General features: G+C 46.9%; 1 protein-coding gene and 1 long non-coding RNA gene across 5 annotated transcripts in view; one reads left to right on the top strand and one right to left on the bottom strand.

Moving 5' to 3' along the window:
• The window catches only part of LOC132438806 (uncharacterized), a 92207-nt gene extending 87112 nt beyond the window's left edge, over positions 1-5095 (top strand). The window contains exon 3 of the long non-coding RNA XR_009522225.1: positions 4573-5095. This is a non-coding gene — a long non-coding RNA (uncharacterized lncRNA). The remainder of the gene's footprint in view (positions 1-4572) is intronic.
• CACNG3 (calcium voltage-gated channel auxiliary subunit gamma 3) overlaps positions 1-22659 on the bottom strand; it is an 81773-nt gene that overhangs the window by 9292 nt on the left and 49822 nt on the right. For all 4 annotated transcript variants that reach the window (XM_060033079.1, XM_060033077.1, XM_060033080.1 and 1 more), the window contains one exon: positions 2179-2262. In XM_060033079.1, coding sequence (XP_059889062.1) covers positions 2179-2262 — 84 coding nt within the window. The remainder of the gene's footprint in view (positions 1-2178; positions 2263-22659) is intronic.

Here is a 22659-nt window from a genome sequence, read left to right as displayed (position 1 = left end):
TGTGCCACGGGGTTTGTGGGATCTTAGTTCCCCGACCAGGGATCGAACCCGGGCCCCCTGCAGTGGGACAACCAGGGAAGTCCCTGATTAAATCTTCTGCTATAGGTTTAAGCTTCAGCCTCCCTAACCACACATGAGAAAGAGGAAATAGCAGAATAATCAATGTGCAGAATCCCACCCGACCAGGGTGTGGTCGCAACAGGAAGTGGCAGCACGTGTGCTGGATGGGCCCGGAGACCCCTGCAGGAACGTGACCCTGGCGCCACGTGACTGGCTCGGGGATTCCAAAGTTCCCTGCAGGAAATTCGTGTGCTCAGGAAGGTCCCTCCTTAACTTGGTTCTGTGGCTGATGGTGAGGACCTCCACCTTCCCAGAGGGGAGAAATATATTTTGTCGGAAAAGCGATGGATCTCTTGGAAGAAATTAAAATCAGTTTTGCAAGTTGTGAAATAGAGGTCACAGTTCTGTTTAGTCCCCAACAGGGCAAACATCAAAATAGGAAAGAAAAACAAAAACTACAGTCACTCTGGTAAAACCCCACTGGAGATGACTTTAAAATCATCCTCAAAAGGAGGTTCAAGTAATCTACCCCAAACTTTGGTCAAGCTACCTCTCTAAACGTGGCCTCTATTCCCACATCAGATCCTTTTAAGCTGCTCATGTAAGTTCTAGTTGGCATTTGGGTAAATCCTAGTAGATGGATAAGGACTGAAAAAAGAGAAATAATATGTTTTAAAAATTAGCTTAGGGCTTCCCTGGTGGCGCAGTGGTTGGGAGTCCGCCTGCCGATGCAGGGGACACGGGTTCGTGCCCCGGTCCTGGGAAGATCCCACATGCCGCGGAGTGGCTGGGCCCGTGAGCCATGGCCTCTGGGCCTGTGCGTCCGGAGCCTGTGCTCCGCAGCGGGAGAGGCCACAACAGTGAGAGGCCCGCGTACCGCAAAAAAAAAAAAAAAAAAAAAAAAATTAGCTTAGAAATGACTTTCTTTCGTATGGACCCCTCGCACCACTTACATTGTTATGCAACTAAAGGCTCGTGTTTAGACCCACTGCCCATCTGTAGACTAGCAAGCGTGAGTAGAGCTAACAATGACTTTAATTGTAACAGCACTCTTCTTGAGCTACGAGTTACAAGCATAACCCGAATAGCACAATTTCTTGAAGTTTTTATGTATAACAGCAGTTTAAAAAAATGTTACATTTAACACTCTCTAATAGTAAATTAGTCAATGCCTTAGAACTTTTCTTTTGAGTGAACTTGACACACCTCCCTGTTGAAGAAATTCTATCTAAATTACATTAAATCCCCAATTCTCTGTGCCTGGATTAATGTCAGGCCTGTGGCTGCCACTGGGCCTTGACCATTGCTCATCCCATGCCCCAGAAGAGAGCCAACACGTATGGCTTCGTGAGTACATGTTGGCCCCAGGCGGAGCACAATGTGCACCAGCTTATTTAATTTTCATGACCCTGTCAGATGGATGACATTATCATCTTTATTGCTGACTATGAAGAAAGGTGAGAGATGAGAGGTAAAGCAGCCTGGCCCAGGTCCAGCCCAGCTAGTAGGGCGTCACCGGAGTAAAAGCCCGAGTCACCCAGGATCCAGAGCCCTTGCTCTAAGCCAGCACACTGTTGCCTCCTACGTGCTGCGTTTGTGACAGTTCCATGTCATATCCGGGTTACTGACCTTGGGACAATCTAGGGGGAGACACTGGTCCTGCCCCAATGAGATTGAAACTGAAGAGGGGTGAACCTTGGTTTGCTTTTATTCTCCCAGGCCTTGCCTCTTAGGACCTTGCCCATTAGCACCTCACCCATTAGCACTTAGCCCATTAGCACCTCAAATCAGCCCTCTGGGGAAGGTGAAAACTTGTATTCAGGTTGAAGAAAATCCTTAGATTTCCTCCTAAGCAGACTAAAAAGAACTTTTCAGTTTTGACACAGCTCCCTTTTTTTTTTTTTCCTATTTCTATTTCATTGAAATGAAAGAGATTCAGATGTCAGAACCACCTGAATGTCTCTGTCTAGTAGCAAAGACTTTCCTGAAGCTTCTTTGCACGTATCCATTTCTGGGGCTGGGTATTGGGGAGCCTCAAACTCAGAGGCAGCTGGACAACCTCAGGGCAGCCCTCCTCGCCCACCCCTCCCCGGGAGGACCCGCGAAGGGGGAACTTACGCAGGAGATACTCAGCCGTGTCCTGTTCGTAGTCAGCATCTTCGGGGAAGTGATCAATTTTCTTGCACACGCCTCGGAAAGCCCCTGTGGAAACAAACGTGGCCCTGAGCTGGCGGGGGAGGGGTGGAAAGAGCCCCTGGGGCCCAGCCTGCATCCTCACCCCCACAGTGAAGATGCCTGATGGGTGTTGCAGGCTCTGCCTCGGTTGGCCCATCAGCATCTTTCTTAGGGCACAAAAAGGAGATTGGTAGAGGAAAAAAATAAAAATAAAGCCGAAGATGGAAACTTTCTGCTTCCTAGATTTTGCATGATATTGGGATCTATTTAGAAGGGCAAAGAGCTATGAAGCATAAGGATTCATCATGAGAACTGTCTTGTCTTATCTTTTTCTTTTTTTCCCAATTAGTGAGGGGAAAGGGGAAAAGGAAGCGGAATATATATATACACACATATATTCATATATACTTATGTATATAATATATATATATATTATATATATATATATAAATTTATCTTCCCATTTTACAGATGAGGCAGCTGGCCATAGAATTTTGCTTGAAGTCATACGGGTAACTAGTAGAGCCAAAATTCCAATCAAGGTCTGCTGACTCCTTGGTGTGGATTCCAGGCATGGATTCTGGAGTAACCCACTCTCCCTGATTGGATAATGCTCATATCTGACACAGGACCGCCCCCTTCCCCGCTCCCCTCGCCCAGGACCACAGCTTGCTGTGCTCTGCGGTGTGGCTCACTCCTTCAGGGGGCACAGAATTGCGCAGGTGCACCCCGGGGAAACTGTCAGCATTTTCTTTCCTTTTCTTTCTTTGACATCAGCCTGACTTAACTTGTTGTGGGTGTTTGTTAACTAGCCAATTAACCAATCTCTGGGGCAGCTAATGGCTCTGCCAGTTCTCATAAATGACAAACTATTTCAGAACCTCTCACCACAACACAGCATGAAATTATGCCTTATTGTTCTTGTCGCTGCCGGCAGAGACGGCCTGGAGGTGAGGGGCAAGGTGGTGTCGTGGACAGTGGACAAGGTTTATGTTCACATGTAGCTGGGCTTATATTTTAGAGCAGTTACTATAAGAATTAAATAAGGCCATATATGAAGATGAGATAATTTTCGCAAAGCTCTAGGGACTTCATGATAATGGCCAGCACTTTTTAAGTGCTTCTAGCGGGCTAGGCACAGAGCTGAAACCTACATTCTTCTCTCATTTACTCTCATCCACTGCCTTAGGAGATAGGGACTATTCACACTGATATTTGATGAGAAGACAACGCAGGATCACAGAGGAAAGAGAGTTGTCACAGCTGGTGAAGGGAAGAATCAATATTTGAATGGGCTTTACCATTACAATATGAAGGTAGCCATTATTATTATGCCTATTATTAACTCATAATAATGAGTGCCATGTAGTTTTCAAAATTTATTTTATTGAAGCATAGTTGATTTACAATGTTGTGTTAGTTTCTGCTGTACAGCAACATGATTCAGTTATACATATATATACATAATTTTTCATATTCTTTTCTATTATGGTTTATTACAGGATATTGAATATAGTTCCCTGTGCTATACACTAGGACCTTGTTGTTTATTCATTCTGTATATAATAGTTTGCATCTGCTAATCCCAAACTCCCACTCCATCCCTCCCATACTGCCCCCCCCCCCACCCCTGGCAACCACAAGTCTGTTCTGTGAGTCTGTTTCTGTTTTGTGGAAGTTCACTGATGTCATATCTTAGATTCCACATATAAGTGATGTTATATGGTATTTGTCTTTCTCTTTCTGACTTACTTCACTTAGTATGATAATCTCTAGGTTCATCCATGTTGCTGCAAATGGCATTATTTCATTCTTTTTTATGGCTGAGTAATATTCCATTGTGTGTGTAAGTGTGTGTGTGTGTGTGTGTGTGTGTATCTCGCATCCTCTTCATCCATTCATCTGTCAATGGACATTTAGGTTGCTTCCATGTCTTAAAGAGTGCCGTGTATTTAACACATCCTATAAACAGGCTCCAAACCAGAGGCATTTCACAATAAATGATATGATATGAGCCCATCCTCTTGGTTCTGATTCTCTGCTTACCAGGCAAAGAATGGACTCAGAACCAAGAGGGCGGGGTCTTGGAGAGAAGGCTTGAAGACTCAAGGAAATTCTTGGAAGAAAAACAAACTCAGAACTCCTTCCCTAATATTGAAAGAAGGCCTTCATTTTTCTTGTTTGGATTTTAGAGTTTCATTCACAGATTCCTGTTTGCTTTTAAGCCCCATCGCCTTCCAGCTGGCTGGGTAACAAATCAGAATAAGTCACATACGTGAAGCACTTACCATCTACCACGTGCCATTCTAAACACTTTACATGTTTTATCCTCTCTAGCTCTCAAGACAGCCTGGGGAGGTACCTGGTATGATGAGCCCTATTTCACAGATGAGGAAATCTGAAGTGAGGGATTTCTGCAAGGACACAACTATAAGTGGCACACTCAAGGGTAAGTCTTCCAGACTCCAAAGCCAAGTTCATAGCCACTACTGTGAATTGCACTCTCTTCAACACATTTTAGAGTTGTAAGCAAAATCCTTTGCCAGATGGCTTTATGATAATTTCACGGTCCATCCACTGCTATGAACGGGACCAGTTGGTTTTTCCATCCACCGTGCTTTTTCCATGATGTGCATCAGGGGCCACAGAGCAGGACAAGGATGGTGGTTGTGGGACCACCTATCATTAGCTGTTTTACATTCTCCACGAAAGATTTCTTAGGAAGGAAATGTTCAGCTGAAGATTAAATGTGAAAGCTACTGAAACAGACCAGTCAGAACCACGTGGGGATAAGGAACTACACACGTGCTCGCATCTGCTTGTGAAATGGGCCTTACCTAAGGTGGCTTAAGGCAGCCTGAAACTAGGATGTGGAGCCAGCAAACACCAGTAGCTCCTGGAGAAACAGTCACGAATTTTAAATGGTCTAAAGTGTCCCACCACCTGTTTTATATAGCCCAGAAGCTAAGGCTGGTTTTTGCCTATGTAGATGATTAGAAAAAAATCAAAAGAAGAATACTGTTTCATGACAAGTAAAAAAATACATGAAATTCAACTTTCAGTGTCTATAAGTAAAATTGTATTGAAACACAACCATGCCCATTTGTTTATGGTTTTCGTGCCAAATGGCAGAGCTGAGTAGTTGTGGCAGAGACGGCAAAGCCAAAAATGTTGACCCTCTGGCTAAGGAAAATTTTGCTGATCACGGTCCTGGAGATTTCAGTCCTGGGAAGTAGCACAAACTCCGGGAGGGCAAAAGTGGAAAGCAAACAGGAACTTGGGCCTTCTTGGGACTGGAGGACGTACTCCAAGCTGGTGATTCTAAAGCAGATAATGCTCATCTATGGCAAATATGGGTTGCAGGATGGTTTGTTTAGTGTATTTGTTTTGTTCTGTTTTTTACTTGTAGTATTTTATTGTATTTTTTAAAAATTAAATATGCTGCCGCAATTTAAAATTCAGGGTATGTCACATGAATGCTGACTTGCAGCTTCTCTTGAAAAATGGGGCTCTCTGTCCCACATTTCCATGGGAAAACAATCCCTAGCAGCCGGGCCTCAGCAACCCCCCTCTTTGGACTGGGTGCCAGCTCTCTAGTTGGCCACAGTTGCCCCCACCACCCCAGGCCCTATGTCACTTGAGGAACCTATGGAAAATGACCTCTCCAAACCTCAGTTTCTTCTTCTTCTCCAGGATAAAGATAATAACAATAATAACTTCATGCAGTTGTCATGAGAATTAATTGAAGCTGTAATAGTAGTTACAGCACCTGGTGCTGTACTCAGCAGTTTCCACAGAACTCTGTTAAAATCAGGTAATGACGTAAGGCACTTAGTACAGTTCCTGGCACGTGGTAAGAACTCAATAAATTATAGCTATTCCTACCATTGGTGTTGGTAGGTATTTTAGGACCAGAAGAGACACATTGGTGCCATGGTGAGATTTTAAAAAGCAATATAAAAGGAAAGGGAGGGCTTCGCTGGTGCAGTGGTTGAGAGTCCGCCTGCCGATGCAGGGGACGCGGGTTCGTGCCCCGGTCCGGGAAGATCCCACATGCCACGGAGCGGCTGGGCCCGTGAGCCATGGCCGCTGAGCCTGCGCGTCCGGAGCCTGTGCTTCACAACGGGAGAGGCCACAACAGTGAGAGGCCCGCGTACCGCAAAAAAAAAAAAAAAAAGGAAAGGGAATCAAGACTTTCCCTGAGGAAGACTCCACACTGAAAATGAAGCTGCTGGCACAAGTCATACACTCATCAAACAGTGAACTTGGCCATTCATATAAGTAGCATATTGCCAGCTCCCAGAAATAACCACTATTTAGCATTTCTGTATGTTTCCTCCCAGGCTCCCCTCACATCCCCCACTGCTCCCCCTACCCCCAGGCTTCCACACACACATTGTTTTATAAAATCAGGATCTTGCTGGTCTTCTTTTCACTTACATTTTCTCATCAGTACTTCCCCACATCAGTAAATCTAAGAAAAAAAGGATGGGATTGGACTTGCCCATGAACTGCAGAGGCTGGAGCCAAAAGAGATGCTGAAAACAGGTACCCTGCAAGGATGAAGTTAGGATACAGAGATAAGCACCGTCCTAGCAGAGTTGAGGCTAAGGCACTGGGGCAGAGAGGAGCAGAAACCAGGAACGTGGTAAACCAGGAGAAGGATCAGTGGAGGTTGGTCTGGGGGACAGATCCAGTGGTGACTGGTGAAAGGTGATGGGAACCCACAGTAGAGCACATAGAAGAGCTAGGCTGTGAGAATCCACAGACTCCAGGACCCCAGGAAGAGGTTTGGAACGGCAGGTAGAGCCAGGAGAGATTTCCCAAAGTGTTGAGGTGTAATTACAGAGACTGGCTATGGGGTGACAACAAACTTCATCCTGGGCAGAGAAGATTGTGCTGACGGTTCTTCTCTGGCTCAGACAATGGAAGGATACTTCCTTCCTAGGAGGAAGGCACCTCCTTTAAACCAACAATCCTTCTCAAAGGTCAAACCCTAGAAATAGTCCCATTACAATCAAGAATGAGATATGAATACCCACTATTGCTTCTATGATGTACCATGATTCTACAAGCTCCAGTGCAAGAAGAAATAAAACAGAATTAAGAGTTATACGCAATAGAAAAAAAAATACGGTAAAGTTATCATTTTTCCAGGTGATAGAATAGTCTATTTGGGAAGCTGGAGGCAATTTGCTAGGGAAAAAATAGTAGAATGAATGAAAGAACTCAAGAAGTTGGCTTCTTCTAAGACATTAAACCATACCATAAAGCTGTAATAATTAAGTCATTGTGGCACTGACATTTAAAAGGAACATTTATTAGGATATTTTTTCAAAGAAGAAAAATATTACAAGGAAAATAAGAAACAGTCCATTATCCCGTATTCAGATAATCCCTGTTAAATTAAAAGAATATATGTATGTAGTTAGAAAATTCAAACAGTATATACAGAATGGCATAAGATTAAAGTAAAAGTACTTCCCTCATCACCAAAAATTCTCTCACTTGATAACTTCGTAGAGTGATTTTTGTTAACTGAATGTTGAATAAAATCATGTCTAAGCTGAGATCTGAAGGTTAATTAAAAGTTAATCAGAGTAAAGGAGGTGTGTGCCTTCAGGCAGAGTGGAATAGTGTGTGAGGTGATGAGAGGGAGTGAGTGAGGTGATGGGAGTGAGTGAGTCCCCATCTGGAGTGGGGGGTAGTAGTTCGGGGCTTTCAGAGAATCAGTGGTGGTTGGTCTGGGGGACAGATCCAGTGGTCACTGGTGACAGGTGATGGGTACCTGGGGTAGGGCAGATATGAGAACTGGGCTGTGAAGATTGATTGATTCAAACTTTTTCTCCTCCTTCCTTCCTTCCTTCCTTCCACCCTTCTCCCAAATTTATCAGACACCCACAGTGTACCAGAGTTGTTTTAAGTCCCAGGAATTGACTAGTGGCCAAGACAGAGAAGATTCTGGTCCTCAGAATTTACATTCTCACTGGAAAAGAGAGTCTATATAGTCAATAAAAGAACAAGATAACTGTGCTCTGAAGGAAGCCCACAAGATGATGTGATGGTGACTGTGCATTGGGTGGGGGAGATGGTGGGCAATTTGGGGCAAGGTGGTTCAGGGGGACAGGTGAGCTCAGACATGATGAAAAGAAACAGTCAGTTGTGTGAAGAGCCAGGGAAAGAGCTTTCTAGGCCAAGGGCACTGCAAGCACACAGGCTCTGGAGTTGGGAATGAGCTTGGTTAGTTTGGGGGACAGAAGGGAGGCCAGTGGGTGGAAGAGGGCCTACTGTGGTGGTGTTACCGGGTCCCTCAGCTGCCCTTCTAGCTGTCCCTTCAGCACTGAGGTCTCTGGAATGTCTAGGAGGTTGGGTTGCACAAGGACCAAAGTCAACTCCATCTCTTCCTTAGGATCAGCGTAACCTAAAGGACCTATGTGGTCCTGAGTGGCTTCCAGACATGCAAGGGAGGAAGCCAGGGTGGGGAGGGAGCCCCTAAAATAGGACATTTTTGTTTCTAACTGTTAAAGCCCTTGTTCCGTAGCTCCAGGGAAGGTGGTGCTTCCACATTCCGTGGCTCAGTCTCCATCCTGAGTATTTCCTTTCAGATCCGAGTACTGCGGGCACCCAGCCTGATCCTGGGAAATGGCCATCAACAGTCACAAAGTGGGGATTAGACTGTTTTGCTGTGAATTTTTACAAACAAGTCAGATTCTTGCAATCTGGAAAAACAGAGCCTGCCCGCTCTTCACCATGTACATATTTGACCCGGAGAGAGGTCATATGGTGCAGTGGTAGGAGCAAAGCTTGGAGCCCTCAGGCCTGAGTTCGAATCTCTATTCCACCACTTACTAACTCACTAGTTGGGCGACCTTGGGTGAGTTATTCATTCGCTTGAGCCTTTGTCTCCTCATCTGTTAAAATATCAGTAATCTGCAGATGTTAGGATTTCTCCAAGAAGTAGGTACATTATCTGCTGTTTGTTTAGATGTACTCTGGGCCAGGCACTGGGTTAAGGGATCTCTGGGTACTGCTTACCACCCCGTGGAGCAGGCACTCCTACTGGTCGTAGGCTGGGGTGAGGAGTAAGGATTCTGGAGCCAGACTGCCTGCATGTGAGTGCCAGCTGTGCCGTGTATTAGCTACAAGTTACTTAACTTATGTGTGTCTCAGTTTCCTCATCTGTAAACGGAGACTACTAACGGTATGTAGCTCGTGGATTTTTTTTTTTTTTTTTTGTGGTACGCGGGCCTCTCACTGTTGTGGCCTCTCCCGTTGCGGAGCACAGGCTCCGGATGCGCAGGCTCAGCGGCCATGGCTCACGGGCCCAGCCGCTCCGCGGCATGTGGGATCTTCCCGGACGAGGGCACGAACCCGCGTCCCCTGCATCGGCAGGCGGACTCTCAACCACTGCGCCACCTGGGAAACCCTGTGGGGTTTAATGAGGATTAGAAGAGTTAATATTTGTCAAGTGCTTTAGAGCGATGGTAAGTATTGTGTGTGTGTGTTAATTCAGTCAATCCATTTCTAGATGGGGAAACTGAGGCCTAAAACTAAGGTCTGTCTAACTAACCTCAGAGCCTGAGATCTTAGCAAAATCCCCTAAGTGGTACTAACACAGCGCTGGGCACCAAGAAGAGGGTTAACAGGGACAGCTCTTAATGTTATTTGCGAACTCTGTTCCGGGCGTAGGGGGAGAGGAAGCCAGGGGGAAGCTGGAGATCGTGTCTCCTCCCTGCCACCCTCACATGGACATATCTACACATGGGTAGACGTGTGTGTGTGTGCATGTGTGTGCGTGCGCGCGTGTGTGTGTGTGTGCGTGTGCGTGTGCACCCATACAGGGCTGGGCCAGGCAGGCAGCCCGAGGAGCTGGCGCACCCCAGCAGGAATAGGCCTAGAACACCTGCTGTACCAAGTTTGGGCGAGGGCCAGACAGAGCTTTTCTGGGTCAGCTAAAGACAGCTCTGCCTTTACGGGTTTGGGCCTCAAGTCAGGAAATACTAGACCCAGAGCAGAAAGACCTGGGGAAATGAGAGAGCCATCCAAGGCCCAAGCTTTTCAAGTTTGCGGTCCTGAAGGGAGACCCTGAACGGGGAGCAGCTGTCCCCAGGACGTCCCTCCTCTGATGGGAGGAGATCCCATTGGCAGCGCCTCTCAGTGGTCTTCAGGAGGAGCCCCATCCACCTCCCATGGGCGGTGAGTGGCCCACATTGACCGTCCTGGGCACAACTGGGTGGCTGTGGCACCACCCAACCTGACAAAGGATTACTTCTGAGCAGTTCTGGACCGTTACCATGTGCTCAGAGTGAGGGTGGATCCTCCTAACCAGCCCACCGAGCCCAGCATCAGTGCCCAGAACCTGGTCCAGCCCAGAAACACAGCCAAACCAGTGCCCAGAGCTTGGCCTCATCTCAGCCACGAGTCCAGCTGAAATGCCAGGCCCCTGAAATCCAGCTCAGAATCAAAACCAAGGCTCACTGGAGACCAGGGCTCTGGGTCCAGCGATACAGGTCTTTTAAGTCCCCATTCTGGTGAATCCGCCTTGAGGAATCAGGAAAGAAGAACAAACATCAAGTTTGTTTGTGCCCCGGACGTACTTGTGTTAAGAAAGCAAAAGTCACCACCTGATTGTAAGAATGTTTGGTTTCCTGGTGTTAAATATCCTGTTTATTACAGAGCATAAGTTACCTTAAAACGGTGGTTCTCAACATGGGCTGCAAATGGGAATTACGGGGGCTGGGGACACAGTAGGAAAATACCGATGCTCTGTTCTATCCCTGGAGATTCTTACTAATTAGTCAGGGCATCTGGAGTTTGCAGAGCTCCCCAGATGAGTCTAACTGTTCAGCTAAGGTTGAGACCCACAGCCTTTAGGGGAGTTCCCTCAAAAATAGGGACCATTATTTCATAGCAAATAATAAAGTTCAAAGATGTACTTCCAGCTTTATCTTGAAAATGAAAAGATCATTTATGAGAATATGTTTATTTTGTCTTATCTTTTCTTACTATGCACTAGGGTGAACCAAAAAGTAAGTTATGTGGATTTTTGGTGGGAGGGGGCATCCTTTGTCTGATAAAATCACATGATGGTCCAATATGAAATCTTTCACTTTCCCAGCTGGATTATAAAGTCTGACTTTCAGAGCAGGATCATAAAGTGGGTCATTTCTGCAAAAAATATTTGAGCATGTCATCATTTTCTCAAGGGCTTCTCTTAATCCTTTAACATTCAAATCACCGGATGCGCCTATCACATCATCACTCTTGTCGGTTTGCTCTTCTCGCCTTGTTAACCAGTGTCCCTCCGCCAAGCTCTCGGCCGCCCATGGCTGGCATGTCACACCACGCCAGCAGATCGTCAGCGCCCCTCACATCCATCTCATGAAGTCCTGTGCATTTTGAGAGATACGCAATCTCGCTTTGCAATCATTTCTGCCTCCTATTTGCATTGTACGGTCACATGCTGACAAGAGCTGGCAATCAGAGAGAGGCTGCCTGGCAAAGACCGTGAATTGTAGGGTATTAAACGGGAGTGGGGTGGGGTTGGAGGTGTGTTTGAGTAGAGACTGGCTTTATAAATGGTCAGGTGATGAATCACATATTCACATTAAGATGGAGTTCGCTGGCTTGTCTGGGCAACCGCACGTGTGCAGGGATTTGGATAATGAATTCACGGATAATGAGGACCCTGAACTAAACTTGGTCTCTCTGAGCAAGACGAAGCACTTGGGGTTTCAGCAATTAGGGCCCACGGCTCCTAATAAGAGCACCATTGGAGTGAGTGAGGTAAGGAGAAATAAACATCCTCTTCTGAGGTTCCTGAACTGCTGTCAGTGCACATCCTGAATTCAGTCTTGTTCAACAGATGTCTACTGGGGTGCCTGCTTTGCATTAAGCAGTGTCCTGGGCACGTCGGATTCATCAGTGAATGAAACAGTGTAGGTTCCGGATCTCAAGGCTGTTACATGCTAGTGGGGCAGAGACCGAGAGTGAACAAATAAATGAACAAAACAAAGGTTTCTGTAAAAAGGAAGAGGTAATTTCAAATAGTGATAAATGCCATGAAAATAATAAACCCCAGAGAGAGAGAGTGACCTGGGGGCAGTGGGGGGAAATTGTGAGATTGGGTGGACAGGGAAGGCCTCTCTGAGAAGGTGACCCGAGTGACAAGATGAAGCCACTCAAGGGAAGATTTGAGGGAAGAACTTTCTAGGAAGAGGGCGCCACAAGTGCAAAGGCCCCAGGGAAAGATAATACTTAGTGTGTTTCTGGAACCAAGGGGAGTGCAGGGAGCAGAGTGAGTGAGGGGGAGGCAGGATAAGACCAGTTCCACGAAGGAGCCAGACGATGGAGCCCCTTCCAGGCCAGGGCTGGAAGCTGGAAAGGCGTGTGGTCCATGCTTTTGGAGGGCTTTACACATGTGAGAAACACAATCTGATTTATAGTTTTAGAAGATCTCTTCGAAGATGGCAGGGGCTTGCAGAGGAGCAGGAAGGGAAGAGCATCTTCAGAGGAATCACTGAAAGCCATCCTGAACCTTCTGAAGAAGTAACTGCCGATGGCGGAAGAACGGCGGTCCAGCCAGAGTCCAGCCACATCCACCCAGAGAGAGATGCTCCGTCGAGAGAGTGTCCTGCCTTAGAACCAAGTGCAGGAAGTGGAGCTCAGAGCAGGGCACTGTGGGTGCTACCTGTCCTCTGCACCCAGTTCTAGGCCTGATTTATTTTGAAGAGCCTGGTGTTGGGCATTTTGCTTCATCAGCCCCTCCGCTCGGTTTGGGGTAAAATCTTTCCCTGGTCCTTAATTATTTGGTTGATTGCAGGCCCAACTGGAACACCAGCCTAGCCCAAAGCCCAGGTCCTAGCCGGTCCTGGATCACAGAGCCGACAGCCCGGCCCATCCTAGCCAGGACGGCAGTTCTATCCAGTTCTGTGTTCTAGATCCCCTTTGCAGCCTGGCACCCAGCCTGGCACCTGGAACTTCACAGGCGCTGGTGTAGGATTAACCAACTATGCAGAATAAGCCACGTGTTTGGGGTACCAGGAAAGCAGGGGTACAGAGAGAGAGAAAAAAAATGAGAATTGGAAATTAATTGATATTTGACTTTTACAAAAGATCATTAAAATAGCACAGAAAAAACTCCAGAAGTGCGTTGATCTTTCTTATGTAATAGTTTAGCATTATTATTTTAGTATCGGATTATCTATGAGGGTGGGGTGGCCACCTTAATCATTTTAGTGCTTCTAAAAATCATCTTAATCCTGCCTCGGCAAGCATTGGCAGGAATCGAGAGCCCATCCAGACCACACAGGTGGCCGTGGCCATGGCAGGGGCTCTGGGGAGAAGGCTGCGGCCCCCTCATCTCTGCTGCTTGTAAGTGGTGACATTTTTCCTCCAGAGGTGCCTGGAAACGTTGGACCCACCTGCATAAGAATCACCTGGGCTCTTAGGAAAAAAAGCACATTTATCGGCCCCCCACACGACTTAGTGATTTAGGGAGAGTCTGAGAAACTTCTTTTTAGCAAGCTCCTCCAGGATTCTGATGAGCACCGGAGTCTGAGAGCCACATTCTGCAGCCAGATGGACGCGTGGTCACTGTCACACACACAGACAACTCGGCCTCTGTGGGTATGTGAGACCCTGGCTGGGGAACAGGTCCAGACAGGGTTTTGGAGGGTTTGTGGAGAGCGATTCCCTCTTAGAAGATTGAGGTTGAGGCCATACAAGACTTTTCCTCAACTAGTGAGCATCACACAGTCCTGAGTCCCTGCCCCCGGCTGTGAGCTCAGAGCAGCCCATTCTTTGGACTTGGCCTTCACATTCCCAGGCGCTAGCAGTTCCCAAAGGCAGTGCCACACATGGTCACAGAGACACACTGACAGACCTGAGGGACATTCATTGTGTGACTTGGAATCTACTCCTCGTTACTGGACCCCTTCATTTGTTCTTTAACTGCTGTAAGCAGTGTGTAAATGGCACACTTACAGTGTAACAGGTGGAGGTATGAGGTTCAAAAGGTTATTGTTATTTTTTAATAGACTTTACTTTTAAGAGCAGTTTTAGGTTCACAGCAAAATTGAGGGGATGGTCCAGAGATTTCCCATATCCTCCTCCCCTGACACATGCGTAGCGTCCCCGTTATCTGCCTCCCCACAAGAGTGGTACCTTTGTTATAACTGATGAACTTACATTGATACACGGTTATCACTCAAATCCATAGTTTACATTATGGTTCATTCTTAGTGTTGTATATTCCATGGGTTTGGACAAACATGTAACAATGTGTATCCATCATGATAGTATCACACAGAGTAGTTTCACTGCCTTAAAAATATCCTCTGTGCTTCACCTATTCATCCATCCCTCCACGGAACCCCTGGCAATCACTGTTCCTTTTACTGTCTCCGTAGTTTTGCCTTTCCCAGAATGTCATATAGTTGGAACCACACAGTATGTGGCCTTTTGAGATTAGCTTCTTTCACTTAGTAAAACGCATTTAAGATTCCTCCATGTCTTTTCATGGCTTCATAACTCATTTTTTTTAGCACTGAATAATATTCCATTGGATTTGCTACAGTTTATTTATCCACTCACCTACTGAAGGACATCTTGGCTGCTTCCAGATCTTGGCAATTGTGAATATAGTTGCTATAAATATCCATGTGTAGGCTGTTGTGTAGATATAAATACCAAGGAGTATTTGGGTAAATACCAAGGTGTGTGATCCAGAGTACGGTGAGAGGGAGGGATGTGAGTAGGACAAGGTGGGACGGGAGAGATGAGAGGAGGTCAGATGGGCTTTACTCTGAGGGCCTGGTTTTACTCCAAGTGCAGCACAGGTACACATATACCAAAGCATCCTCCAAAGTGGCTGTTCCATTTTGCGTTCCCACCAGAAATGCATGAGAGTTCCTGCTGCTTCACATCCTCGCCAGCATTTGGTGTTGTCAGCGTTCTGGATTTTGGCCGTTCTAATAGGTACTTGTAGTATCTCATTGTTTTAATTTGAATTTGCCTGAAGACACGTGATGTGGAGCATATTTTCATATGCTTATTTGCCATCCGTATATCTTCTTTGATGACATGTCTGTTTTGGTCTTTGGCCCATTTTAAAACCAGGTTCTTTGTTTTCTTATTGTTGGTTTTTAAGAATTCTTTATATATTTTGGGTAACAGCCATTTATCACATGTATCTTTGGCAGATATTTTCTCCCAGCCTGTGGCTTATCTTCTCATTTTCTTGACATCGTCTTTACAAAAGGTTGTTTTTTCAACCCTAATTTGGCACTTTCTTCATTAAAAAAAAAATCCAGAAAAGTTTTGTTTTTTGTAAAGTGACATCTTTTAAATCGTGAGGGACCTGGGCTCAGTTTCTGCCCCACTGCAATCTCTGTGAACATGTTGCAGGATCAAACCCACAAACCTGGAGTCTATGTTGAAACTGTCCATATAGAAAGCCACACTTTCGAAATTTTGTGCCATTCTGACTCCACTAACCTGAGAAGGGGGAGAGAGATTCTCCTGTATCTGTTTCCAGCTACCTTGGACTGCTCATTTCAACCTTCACTGGGCAGCTCTGCCCACACAAACCGATTTGCTCCCAAGCAAATCCATCCTGGGCCCTGACATTTATCCAGCATCTTTAACTCTTTTCTATTCATTAAGCATGGGTGGTGGCCATGGCAACCATTAACTGCACCTGACATCCAGGAATAGTTCTGGCGTTTCGAGCAAACACCATCCTGGGATTTAGTTCTGCAAGATACAGAGCCTGGCTGCCTCCCTGTAACCTGTGCGGACGTCATCGTTTCTCCCCTGAATCTGAGGTGCCCTCCAGGCCTCTTGCCTGTCTGGGCAGGAGAAAGAATGTGGGACCTCTTCCTCCAAATCCCCCATTCTCACTGCCCACTCACCCACCAGAGTCCTTCTGAGTTGCAGTATGATGGGGGTGAGGCAGGGGGCATCTCTAGGTGGGATGAGTCTAAGGGCAGGTGTGTGTGTGTGTGTGTGTGTGTGTGTGTGAGAGAGAGAGAGAGAGAGAGAGAAATGGGGTAGGGATGCCCCCACCTACCCCCAGGGGAGCATCTGGAGTTATCAGAGGTGGATACAAATATATTTTAGAAAAGCAGAGAAGGTAAACGGGCCTGGTGCCCAGTGTGGATATGTCTGTTTGCCTGTGTGTGTGTTTTGGGGTGTGGTATATGTGTACCTGTGCCGTACTTGGAATAAAACCAGGCCCTTAGAGTAAAACCCATCTGACCTCCTCTCATCTCTCCCATCCCACCTTGTCCTACTCACACCCCTCCCTCTCACTATACTCTGGATCAGCTATTCTCAAACTTTAATATGGGCACCTTGTAAAAATGCAGATTTGAAACCCGCAGGTCTGGGAAAGGGGCTGAGATTCTGCCTCTTCTGGGATTTCCAACCAGCTCCTAGGTGGTGCAGATACTGCTGGTCTGTGGACCACACTTTGAGTAGCTAGGTCTGGCCCAGGGGCTCTCATTCCTGGCTGACCCCAGATCACCGAGAAGCTCTTAAATAGTACTGGTGCCTACGTCGACAGACGAATGGATACAGAAGATGAGGCACATATATACAATGGAATATTACTCAGCCATAAAAAGAAACGAAATTGAGTTATTTGCAGTGAGGTGAATGAACCTAGAGTCTGTCATACAGAGTGAAGTAAGTCAGAAAGAGAAAACCAAATACTGTATGCTAACGCACATATATGGAATCTAAAAAAACGGTACTGATGAACCTAGTGGCAGGGCAGGAATAAAGACGCAGATGTAGAGAACGGACTTGAGGACACGGTGGGGGCGGACGGGGGGAAGGGGAAGCTGGGATGAAGTGAGAGAGTAGCATCGACATATATACACTACCAAATGTAAAATAGATAGCTAGTGGGAAGCAGCCGCATAGCACAGGGAGATCAGCTCAGTGCTTTGTGACCACCTAGAGGTGTGGGATAGGGAGGGTGGGAGAGAAATGCAAGAGGGAGGGGATATGGGGATATATGTATACTTATAGCTGATTCACTTTGTTATACAGCAGAAACTAACATAACATTGTAAAGCAATTATACTCCAATAAAGATATTAAAAAAAAATAGTACTGGTGCCTAGACCCCAATGCAGACCAGCGGAATCAGAATTTCTGGATGTGAGGCTCAGTCTTTTTAGCTCCCCCAGGTGATTCTACTGTGCAGGAGGTTGAGGAACACAGCTTTTTGCCTGGACCACTCTCTCCCGGCCCTTCACGGAGCTGTCTTGTTCTTAGCGTTTAGATCTCCACCTGCCTCGAACACTTTCAGTCACTTCCTTCACAAAGCTTATGATTATATGTGAGTGCGCTTATTATCTTCTTTATATTTATTGCCTTGTTTAATTTCTGACTTCTTCACTAGAATATAAGCACCATTGTGTCTCAAACATCTTCTACAAGGCCTGCTACATAGTAGGTTATTCATAAGTATTTATCGAATGTCTGTTTGTTGTGTGTTGTATCTGAGGGAATTTTAGACAAGGTGGCTTTCTGTTGGATAAGGACAAAAGTGCTATGCAGTCCTCTGTGATCTGGACCTTGCCCATCTCCAGATTCTTCTCCTCACACTCCTCTTGCACTGGCTTTGCTTTTCTCACCTGCCTCAGGACCTTTGAATCTATACTCTGTCTGCCTCATACATGCTTCTCTATCCATTCCCCATTTGATTAATTCCTACTTTTCCTTAAGATCTTACCATCCACGCATCCTCAGGCTGATGCCATCTAATTATTTGCTCTCACAGCACCCCATGCTTTTCTTTTGGGAGACATATTATAAATAATTAATTATGGGTTTAATTACATGTCTGTTTATTCTATGCTACTATGAATTCCAAGAATGCATCTCCTTCTTTTTATTTATTTGTTTGTTTGTTTGTTTATTACTTTTGGCTGCGTTGGGTCTTCGTTGCTGCACATGGGCTTTCTCTAGCTGCGGTGAGCCGGGACTGCTCTTCATTGTGGTGTGTGAGCTTCTCATTGCAGTGGCTTCTCTTGTTGTGGAACATGGGCTCTAGGCGCGCGGGCTTAAGTAGTTGTGGTGCACGGGCTCAGCAGTTGTGGCTCACGGGCTCTAGAGCGCAAGCTTAGTAGTTGTGGCGCATGGGCTTAGCTGCTCCGCGGCATGTGGGATCTTCCCAAACCAGGGTTTGAACCTGTGTCCCCTGCATTGGCAGGCAGATTCTTAATCACTGCGCCACTGGGGAAACCCCATCCGTCTCCTTGTTTACTGCTGTCTTCCCAGTGCCTGGTGCACAGTAGGTCATTAAATAAACAAATAAGTAAATGAAGGGATGAGTATTAAGTATCTCCTCCAAGTCTGAAGTCTTCTCTAAGCTTCTTGTGTCAGCATCTCTTCACTGCCTGAGACCCTCTTATCCCAGAGCCTTTCGAAACCTGAGCCTTTGAATTGCCCACTTTCCTTTTCCCTCTTCCTAAGTCTGTGGCTTTTTCTCTTTGGGTCCTCAAGCCAAGCCCACTCCGTAACTACATCCATCTCTCTCCAACGGGGATGCTGAAGCTCACAGCACATTCACTGTGCCCCCTTCAGCTGGCAGTGCTGTCCCCTGGTTGTGGCCTGGAGCCTACAGTCAGTTGTCACTAGCTAGGCTGGTTCAGGATCCAGGGGCAGCGGGGGAGGGATCCTGGTGTGTCTCTCTGGGGATCAGGGAGGCTGAGGTCACTGATCTGTACCAGGACTCTGGAGGGGACATCTGTCCTACCTGCCTGAGGATTGTCCATTTTCCTATCTTCTGGTATCAGCATCCTGATTCCGTTGTAGGAGATCATTTCTCCCTCACTTCAGTCCATGTATCGGGGTTGCGGGGGGAGAAGGGTGACACCATTATTAGCTTAGAGGCGGACATGTGATGACCAATCAAAATTCTAAATTGGCCTGGCTGTTGTGGTTGGCTAAAGGGGGAGCCCATGACCTAGATGTGACCAGTCAACACATTCCACCTCCCTGATCAGAGGGACTGGCTCAGGGAAGGGCAAGTGACCAAGCTGGTCTATTGAGGATAGTCCTGGAGCCTTGGCTACAACTGTTAGGGAAGGAAAATGTTCTTTCTCACTGTGTTGCTAAGGTAGTAAGCTGGAACTGGAGCTTGGCAAGGACCCCTCTTGGAGAGGGCAAGCCTGAGGGTGAAACTGAGATGAAGACGTATTGCTGACAGGGGTTGAAGGTCTGAATCTTGATGACATCATTTGAACCCCTGGATGCAGCCATGCCTGAATTAGGTAAACCCTTGGGTGTTTCAGTTACATAAGCCAGTAGCTCCTCAGGCTGCTCATGATTATTGGAGATGGGTTTCTGTCATTTGCAATCAAAAGTGTTCACAAATATAAGATCACCTCCTTGGAAGCGTAGTCTCTACTATACATTATATATTAAAAATCCTGTTATTTGTCAATCCCAGTTCTAAGCACTTTTGATCTAACCCTATGTGATAGGTACTCATCTTATTTTTTTATTTTATTTTATTTTTTTGCGGTACGTGGGCCTCTCACTGCTGTGGTCTCTCCCATTGCGGAGCACAGGCTCCGGACGCGCAGGCTCGGCGGCCATGGCTCACGGGCCCAGCCGCTCCGCGGCTTGTGGGATCTTCACACACCGGGGCACGAATCCATGTCCCCTGCATCGGCAGGCAGACTCTCAACCACTGTGCCACCAAGGAAGCCCAGTACTCATCTTATTGATGAGGAAACTGAGTCATAGAGAAATATGTAACTTGCCCAAGATGACACATCCAATCTGTGGCAGACTCAGGATTCAAACCCAGAGTCCGGTTCCAGAGTCCATGCATGTACCCCTCTCCTGCCCTGCCTCTCTTTCCAAAACTGACTGTACTCAGTGTTCGCCACACATAATTTCACCCTCACACCACAGCACTCTTGTTATCACCCTATTACAATGTGTAAATTGAAGCTCAGAGAGGGTAAGTATCTTACCCAATTAACACAGCCCATGAGGGGCAGATTCAGAACTTAAATTCAGTTTCTTCTGACTCCAAAAATCTCAGTGTGCTCCCTCATGACTAACCAGAAAAGGACTCAGTAACCAGCCTTTTTCTAGGCTCTCATAGACCCTAATTCCTCCACAGAGCTTCCTCTGGGTGTGAGAGTTCTCAGTCATTTCACAGCCTCAGCCTGTGCCCCATTTGGACCCTTTTCTTTCATCAAGTATGAGTCTCACCCTTAGGAATCCAGATTCTGTTTCTTTCACTCAGTAAATATTTCTTGCATAAATGAATGAGTGTGCCTCCTGCTGAGAGGACTGGATTGACAATCAGCAGTGACTGAATTTCAACGGTTCCTGATACATCCAGGAGGTAAAGCTGATTCAGGCATGGCGGAATCCAGGGTCTCAGATGAGGTCATCAGGATTTGAACACTCATCACCCCTCTGTGGTTTCAACTTCCAGCAACTGTCTAAAAAGCTACCCATTGAAGAGAGTGGGTGACCCCAGAGCAAAACACATCTGTCTCCCAGCTTCAGGTTTGCCCCAAGCCCGCGTTGCAGACCTGGGCAACTCACGTAACCATTTCCGGTCTCGGTATCCACGTTTGTGAAATGAGGATCACCAGCCCTACCTTTCTTGCTTCTCAGGCTTGCTGTGAGAATCAGTGAGGTCACGGGCACAGGAAGAGTACTGAGCATCATTCCCCAAGAGCAGAGCTCGCTGGCGTGGACGAGGCTTGTGTGTCTCTGGGGTCCGGCAGCTGGGACTCAGGACAGGGAGAGCCCGGACTACTGAGTGTGCTGGATCTCCAGTGTGTGAAGCAGTGAAGTGGGACAAAGCTGTGTGGTCGCCGACTCTTCTGGTATATTAACTGATCTCCCCCCTCCGCCCCGCCGCCATCCCTTTTCCCCATCATACTTTCTTCTGCCCCAGGGAATGAGAAAACCTTAGCAGACGCCAGTATGCACGTAAGATGACTCAGACCAGACGTCCCCACTCCTTCTGCCCCTCTGAGCTTAGATGCCCTTCAAGGAAAGGGATTGGCTGAGATTAAACTCCTCCCCCAATGGAGCAGGGCTCATAACAAAAATTCATTCATGTTACTCAAGAAATAGCAATTAGCCACCTGCTAGGTTCCAGGCACCAGCCTAGGCACTGGGACTACTGTTCCATGACATAGCAAACACCCTGGGACCCTTCTGGGGGGAAAGGAGGACAATTGAACAGTTGATTTCAGACAGTGATCAGAGCTCTGAAGAATTTCAAGCAGGATGAGGGGCTCGGGAGTCACCGAGGGTGACGATCAATCAAGGGTGTCTCTGAGGGGCACGTGTGGCCTGAGGACTGAATGCAGGAGGAACCAGGCCCACCTTAGGCAGCGGGAAGAGGAAGCGCTGAGGTGGGAGTGAGCTGGGCTGTCGAGGGACGAGGAGGACCCCGTAGGGAACAAGAGAGTGTGGAGGGAGAAGGAGATGGAGGCTGCGGCCACGGGGCCGGCGGGAGCTGTGGGCCACAGAACAGCACTGGGGCCTTCTTGCAAGTATGGTGGGGCCTTGGGGACGGAGGGTAAGCGGGAGAGTGATATGACCCAATGGACATTTAAAAAATGACCCCTCAGGCTGCTGAGTGGAGAATGGTCTTGACAGGGAGAAGCTCGAAAGCTGGGACCCTGCAGTCCTGGGATGAGAGCGATGGATGATGGGGGCTTTAGTGAAGCAAGCAGGTCGGGAGGTGGGAGAAGTTTATGGTTGACTCTTTTTGAAGGCAGAGCTGACGAGATTTGGTTGTTGGATGTCGGGGGAGAAAAGAGGCATCAAGGTTGTCTAAGTTTTGGGCCTGTCCGAACAGGGTAAGTAGTGGTATCAGGAAACGAGATGGGAAAACTGGACAAGAAGCAGGTTTCAGAAAGAAATTAAGAAACTAAATTCACTCTCAGAAAAACACAGTTGTATTCATGCAGACTTGGGTTTGTGGGCTGAGATCTATACTCATTAGAAATACAAGCAGAGAAGTTGCGTTGGAATCGAGCTCCCCCACTTCCTGTGTGACCTTGGGCCTGAACTTCATTTTTCTATAAGTGAGGACACCAGTATGTTTCTAAAAGGCTTTACTGTTGTTGTTTGTCTTTGGGGGAATTCAATAAAATAATGTATATGAAGCATCCAGCAAGGTGCCGGACACACACTGGGTGCTAAATCAAAGTTAGTTTTAGCTTTCTTCCCTTTGCCTTTCTAGGTAGAGGTCAGGTCTCCGTTTGTGGATTGATCTTTATCAATAACAACCTTGTGGAGGTGATGACCTTGACCCATGCTCAGTATCAACTGCTCTACATAAACATGGAGTCAGAGTGACCTGGGATGGCATCCTGACTCTGCCACTAACTAGCTGTTCATCCTTGGACAAGTTATCCCATC

This window comes from Delphinus delphis, chromosome 15 (assembly GCF_949987515.2).
Source record: "Delphinus delphis chromosome 15, mDelDel1.2, whole genome shotgun sequence".
Lineage (NCBI taxonomy): Eukaryota > Metazoa > Chordata > Mammalia > Artiodactyla > Delphinidae > Delphinus > Delphinus delphis.
Note: the sequence above shows the minus strand (reverse complement) of the source record. Positions and strands in the feature narration are given on the sequence as shown.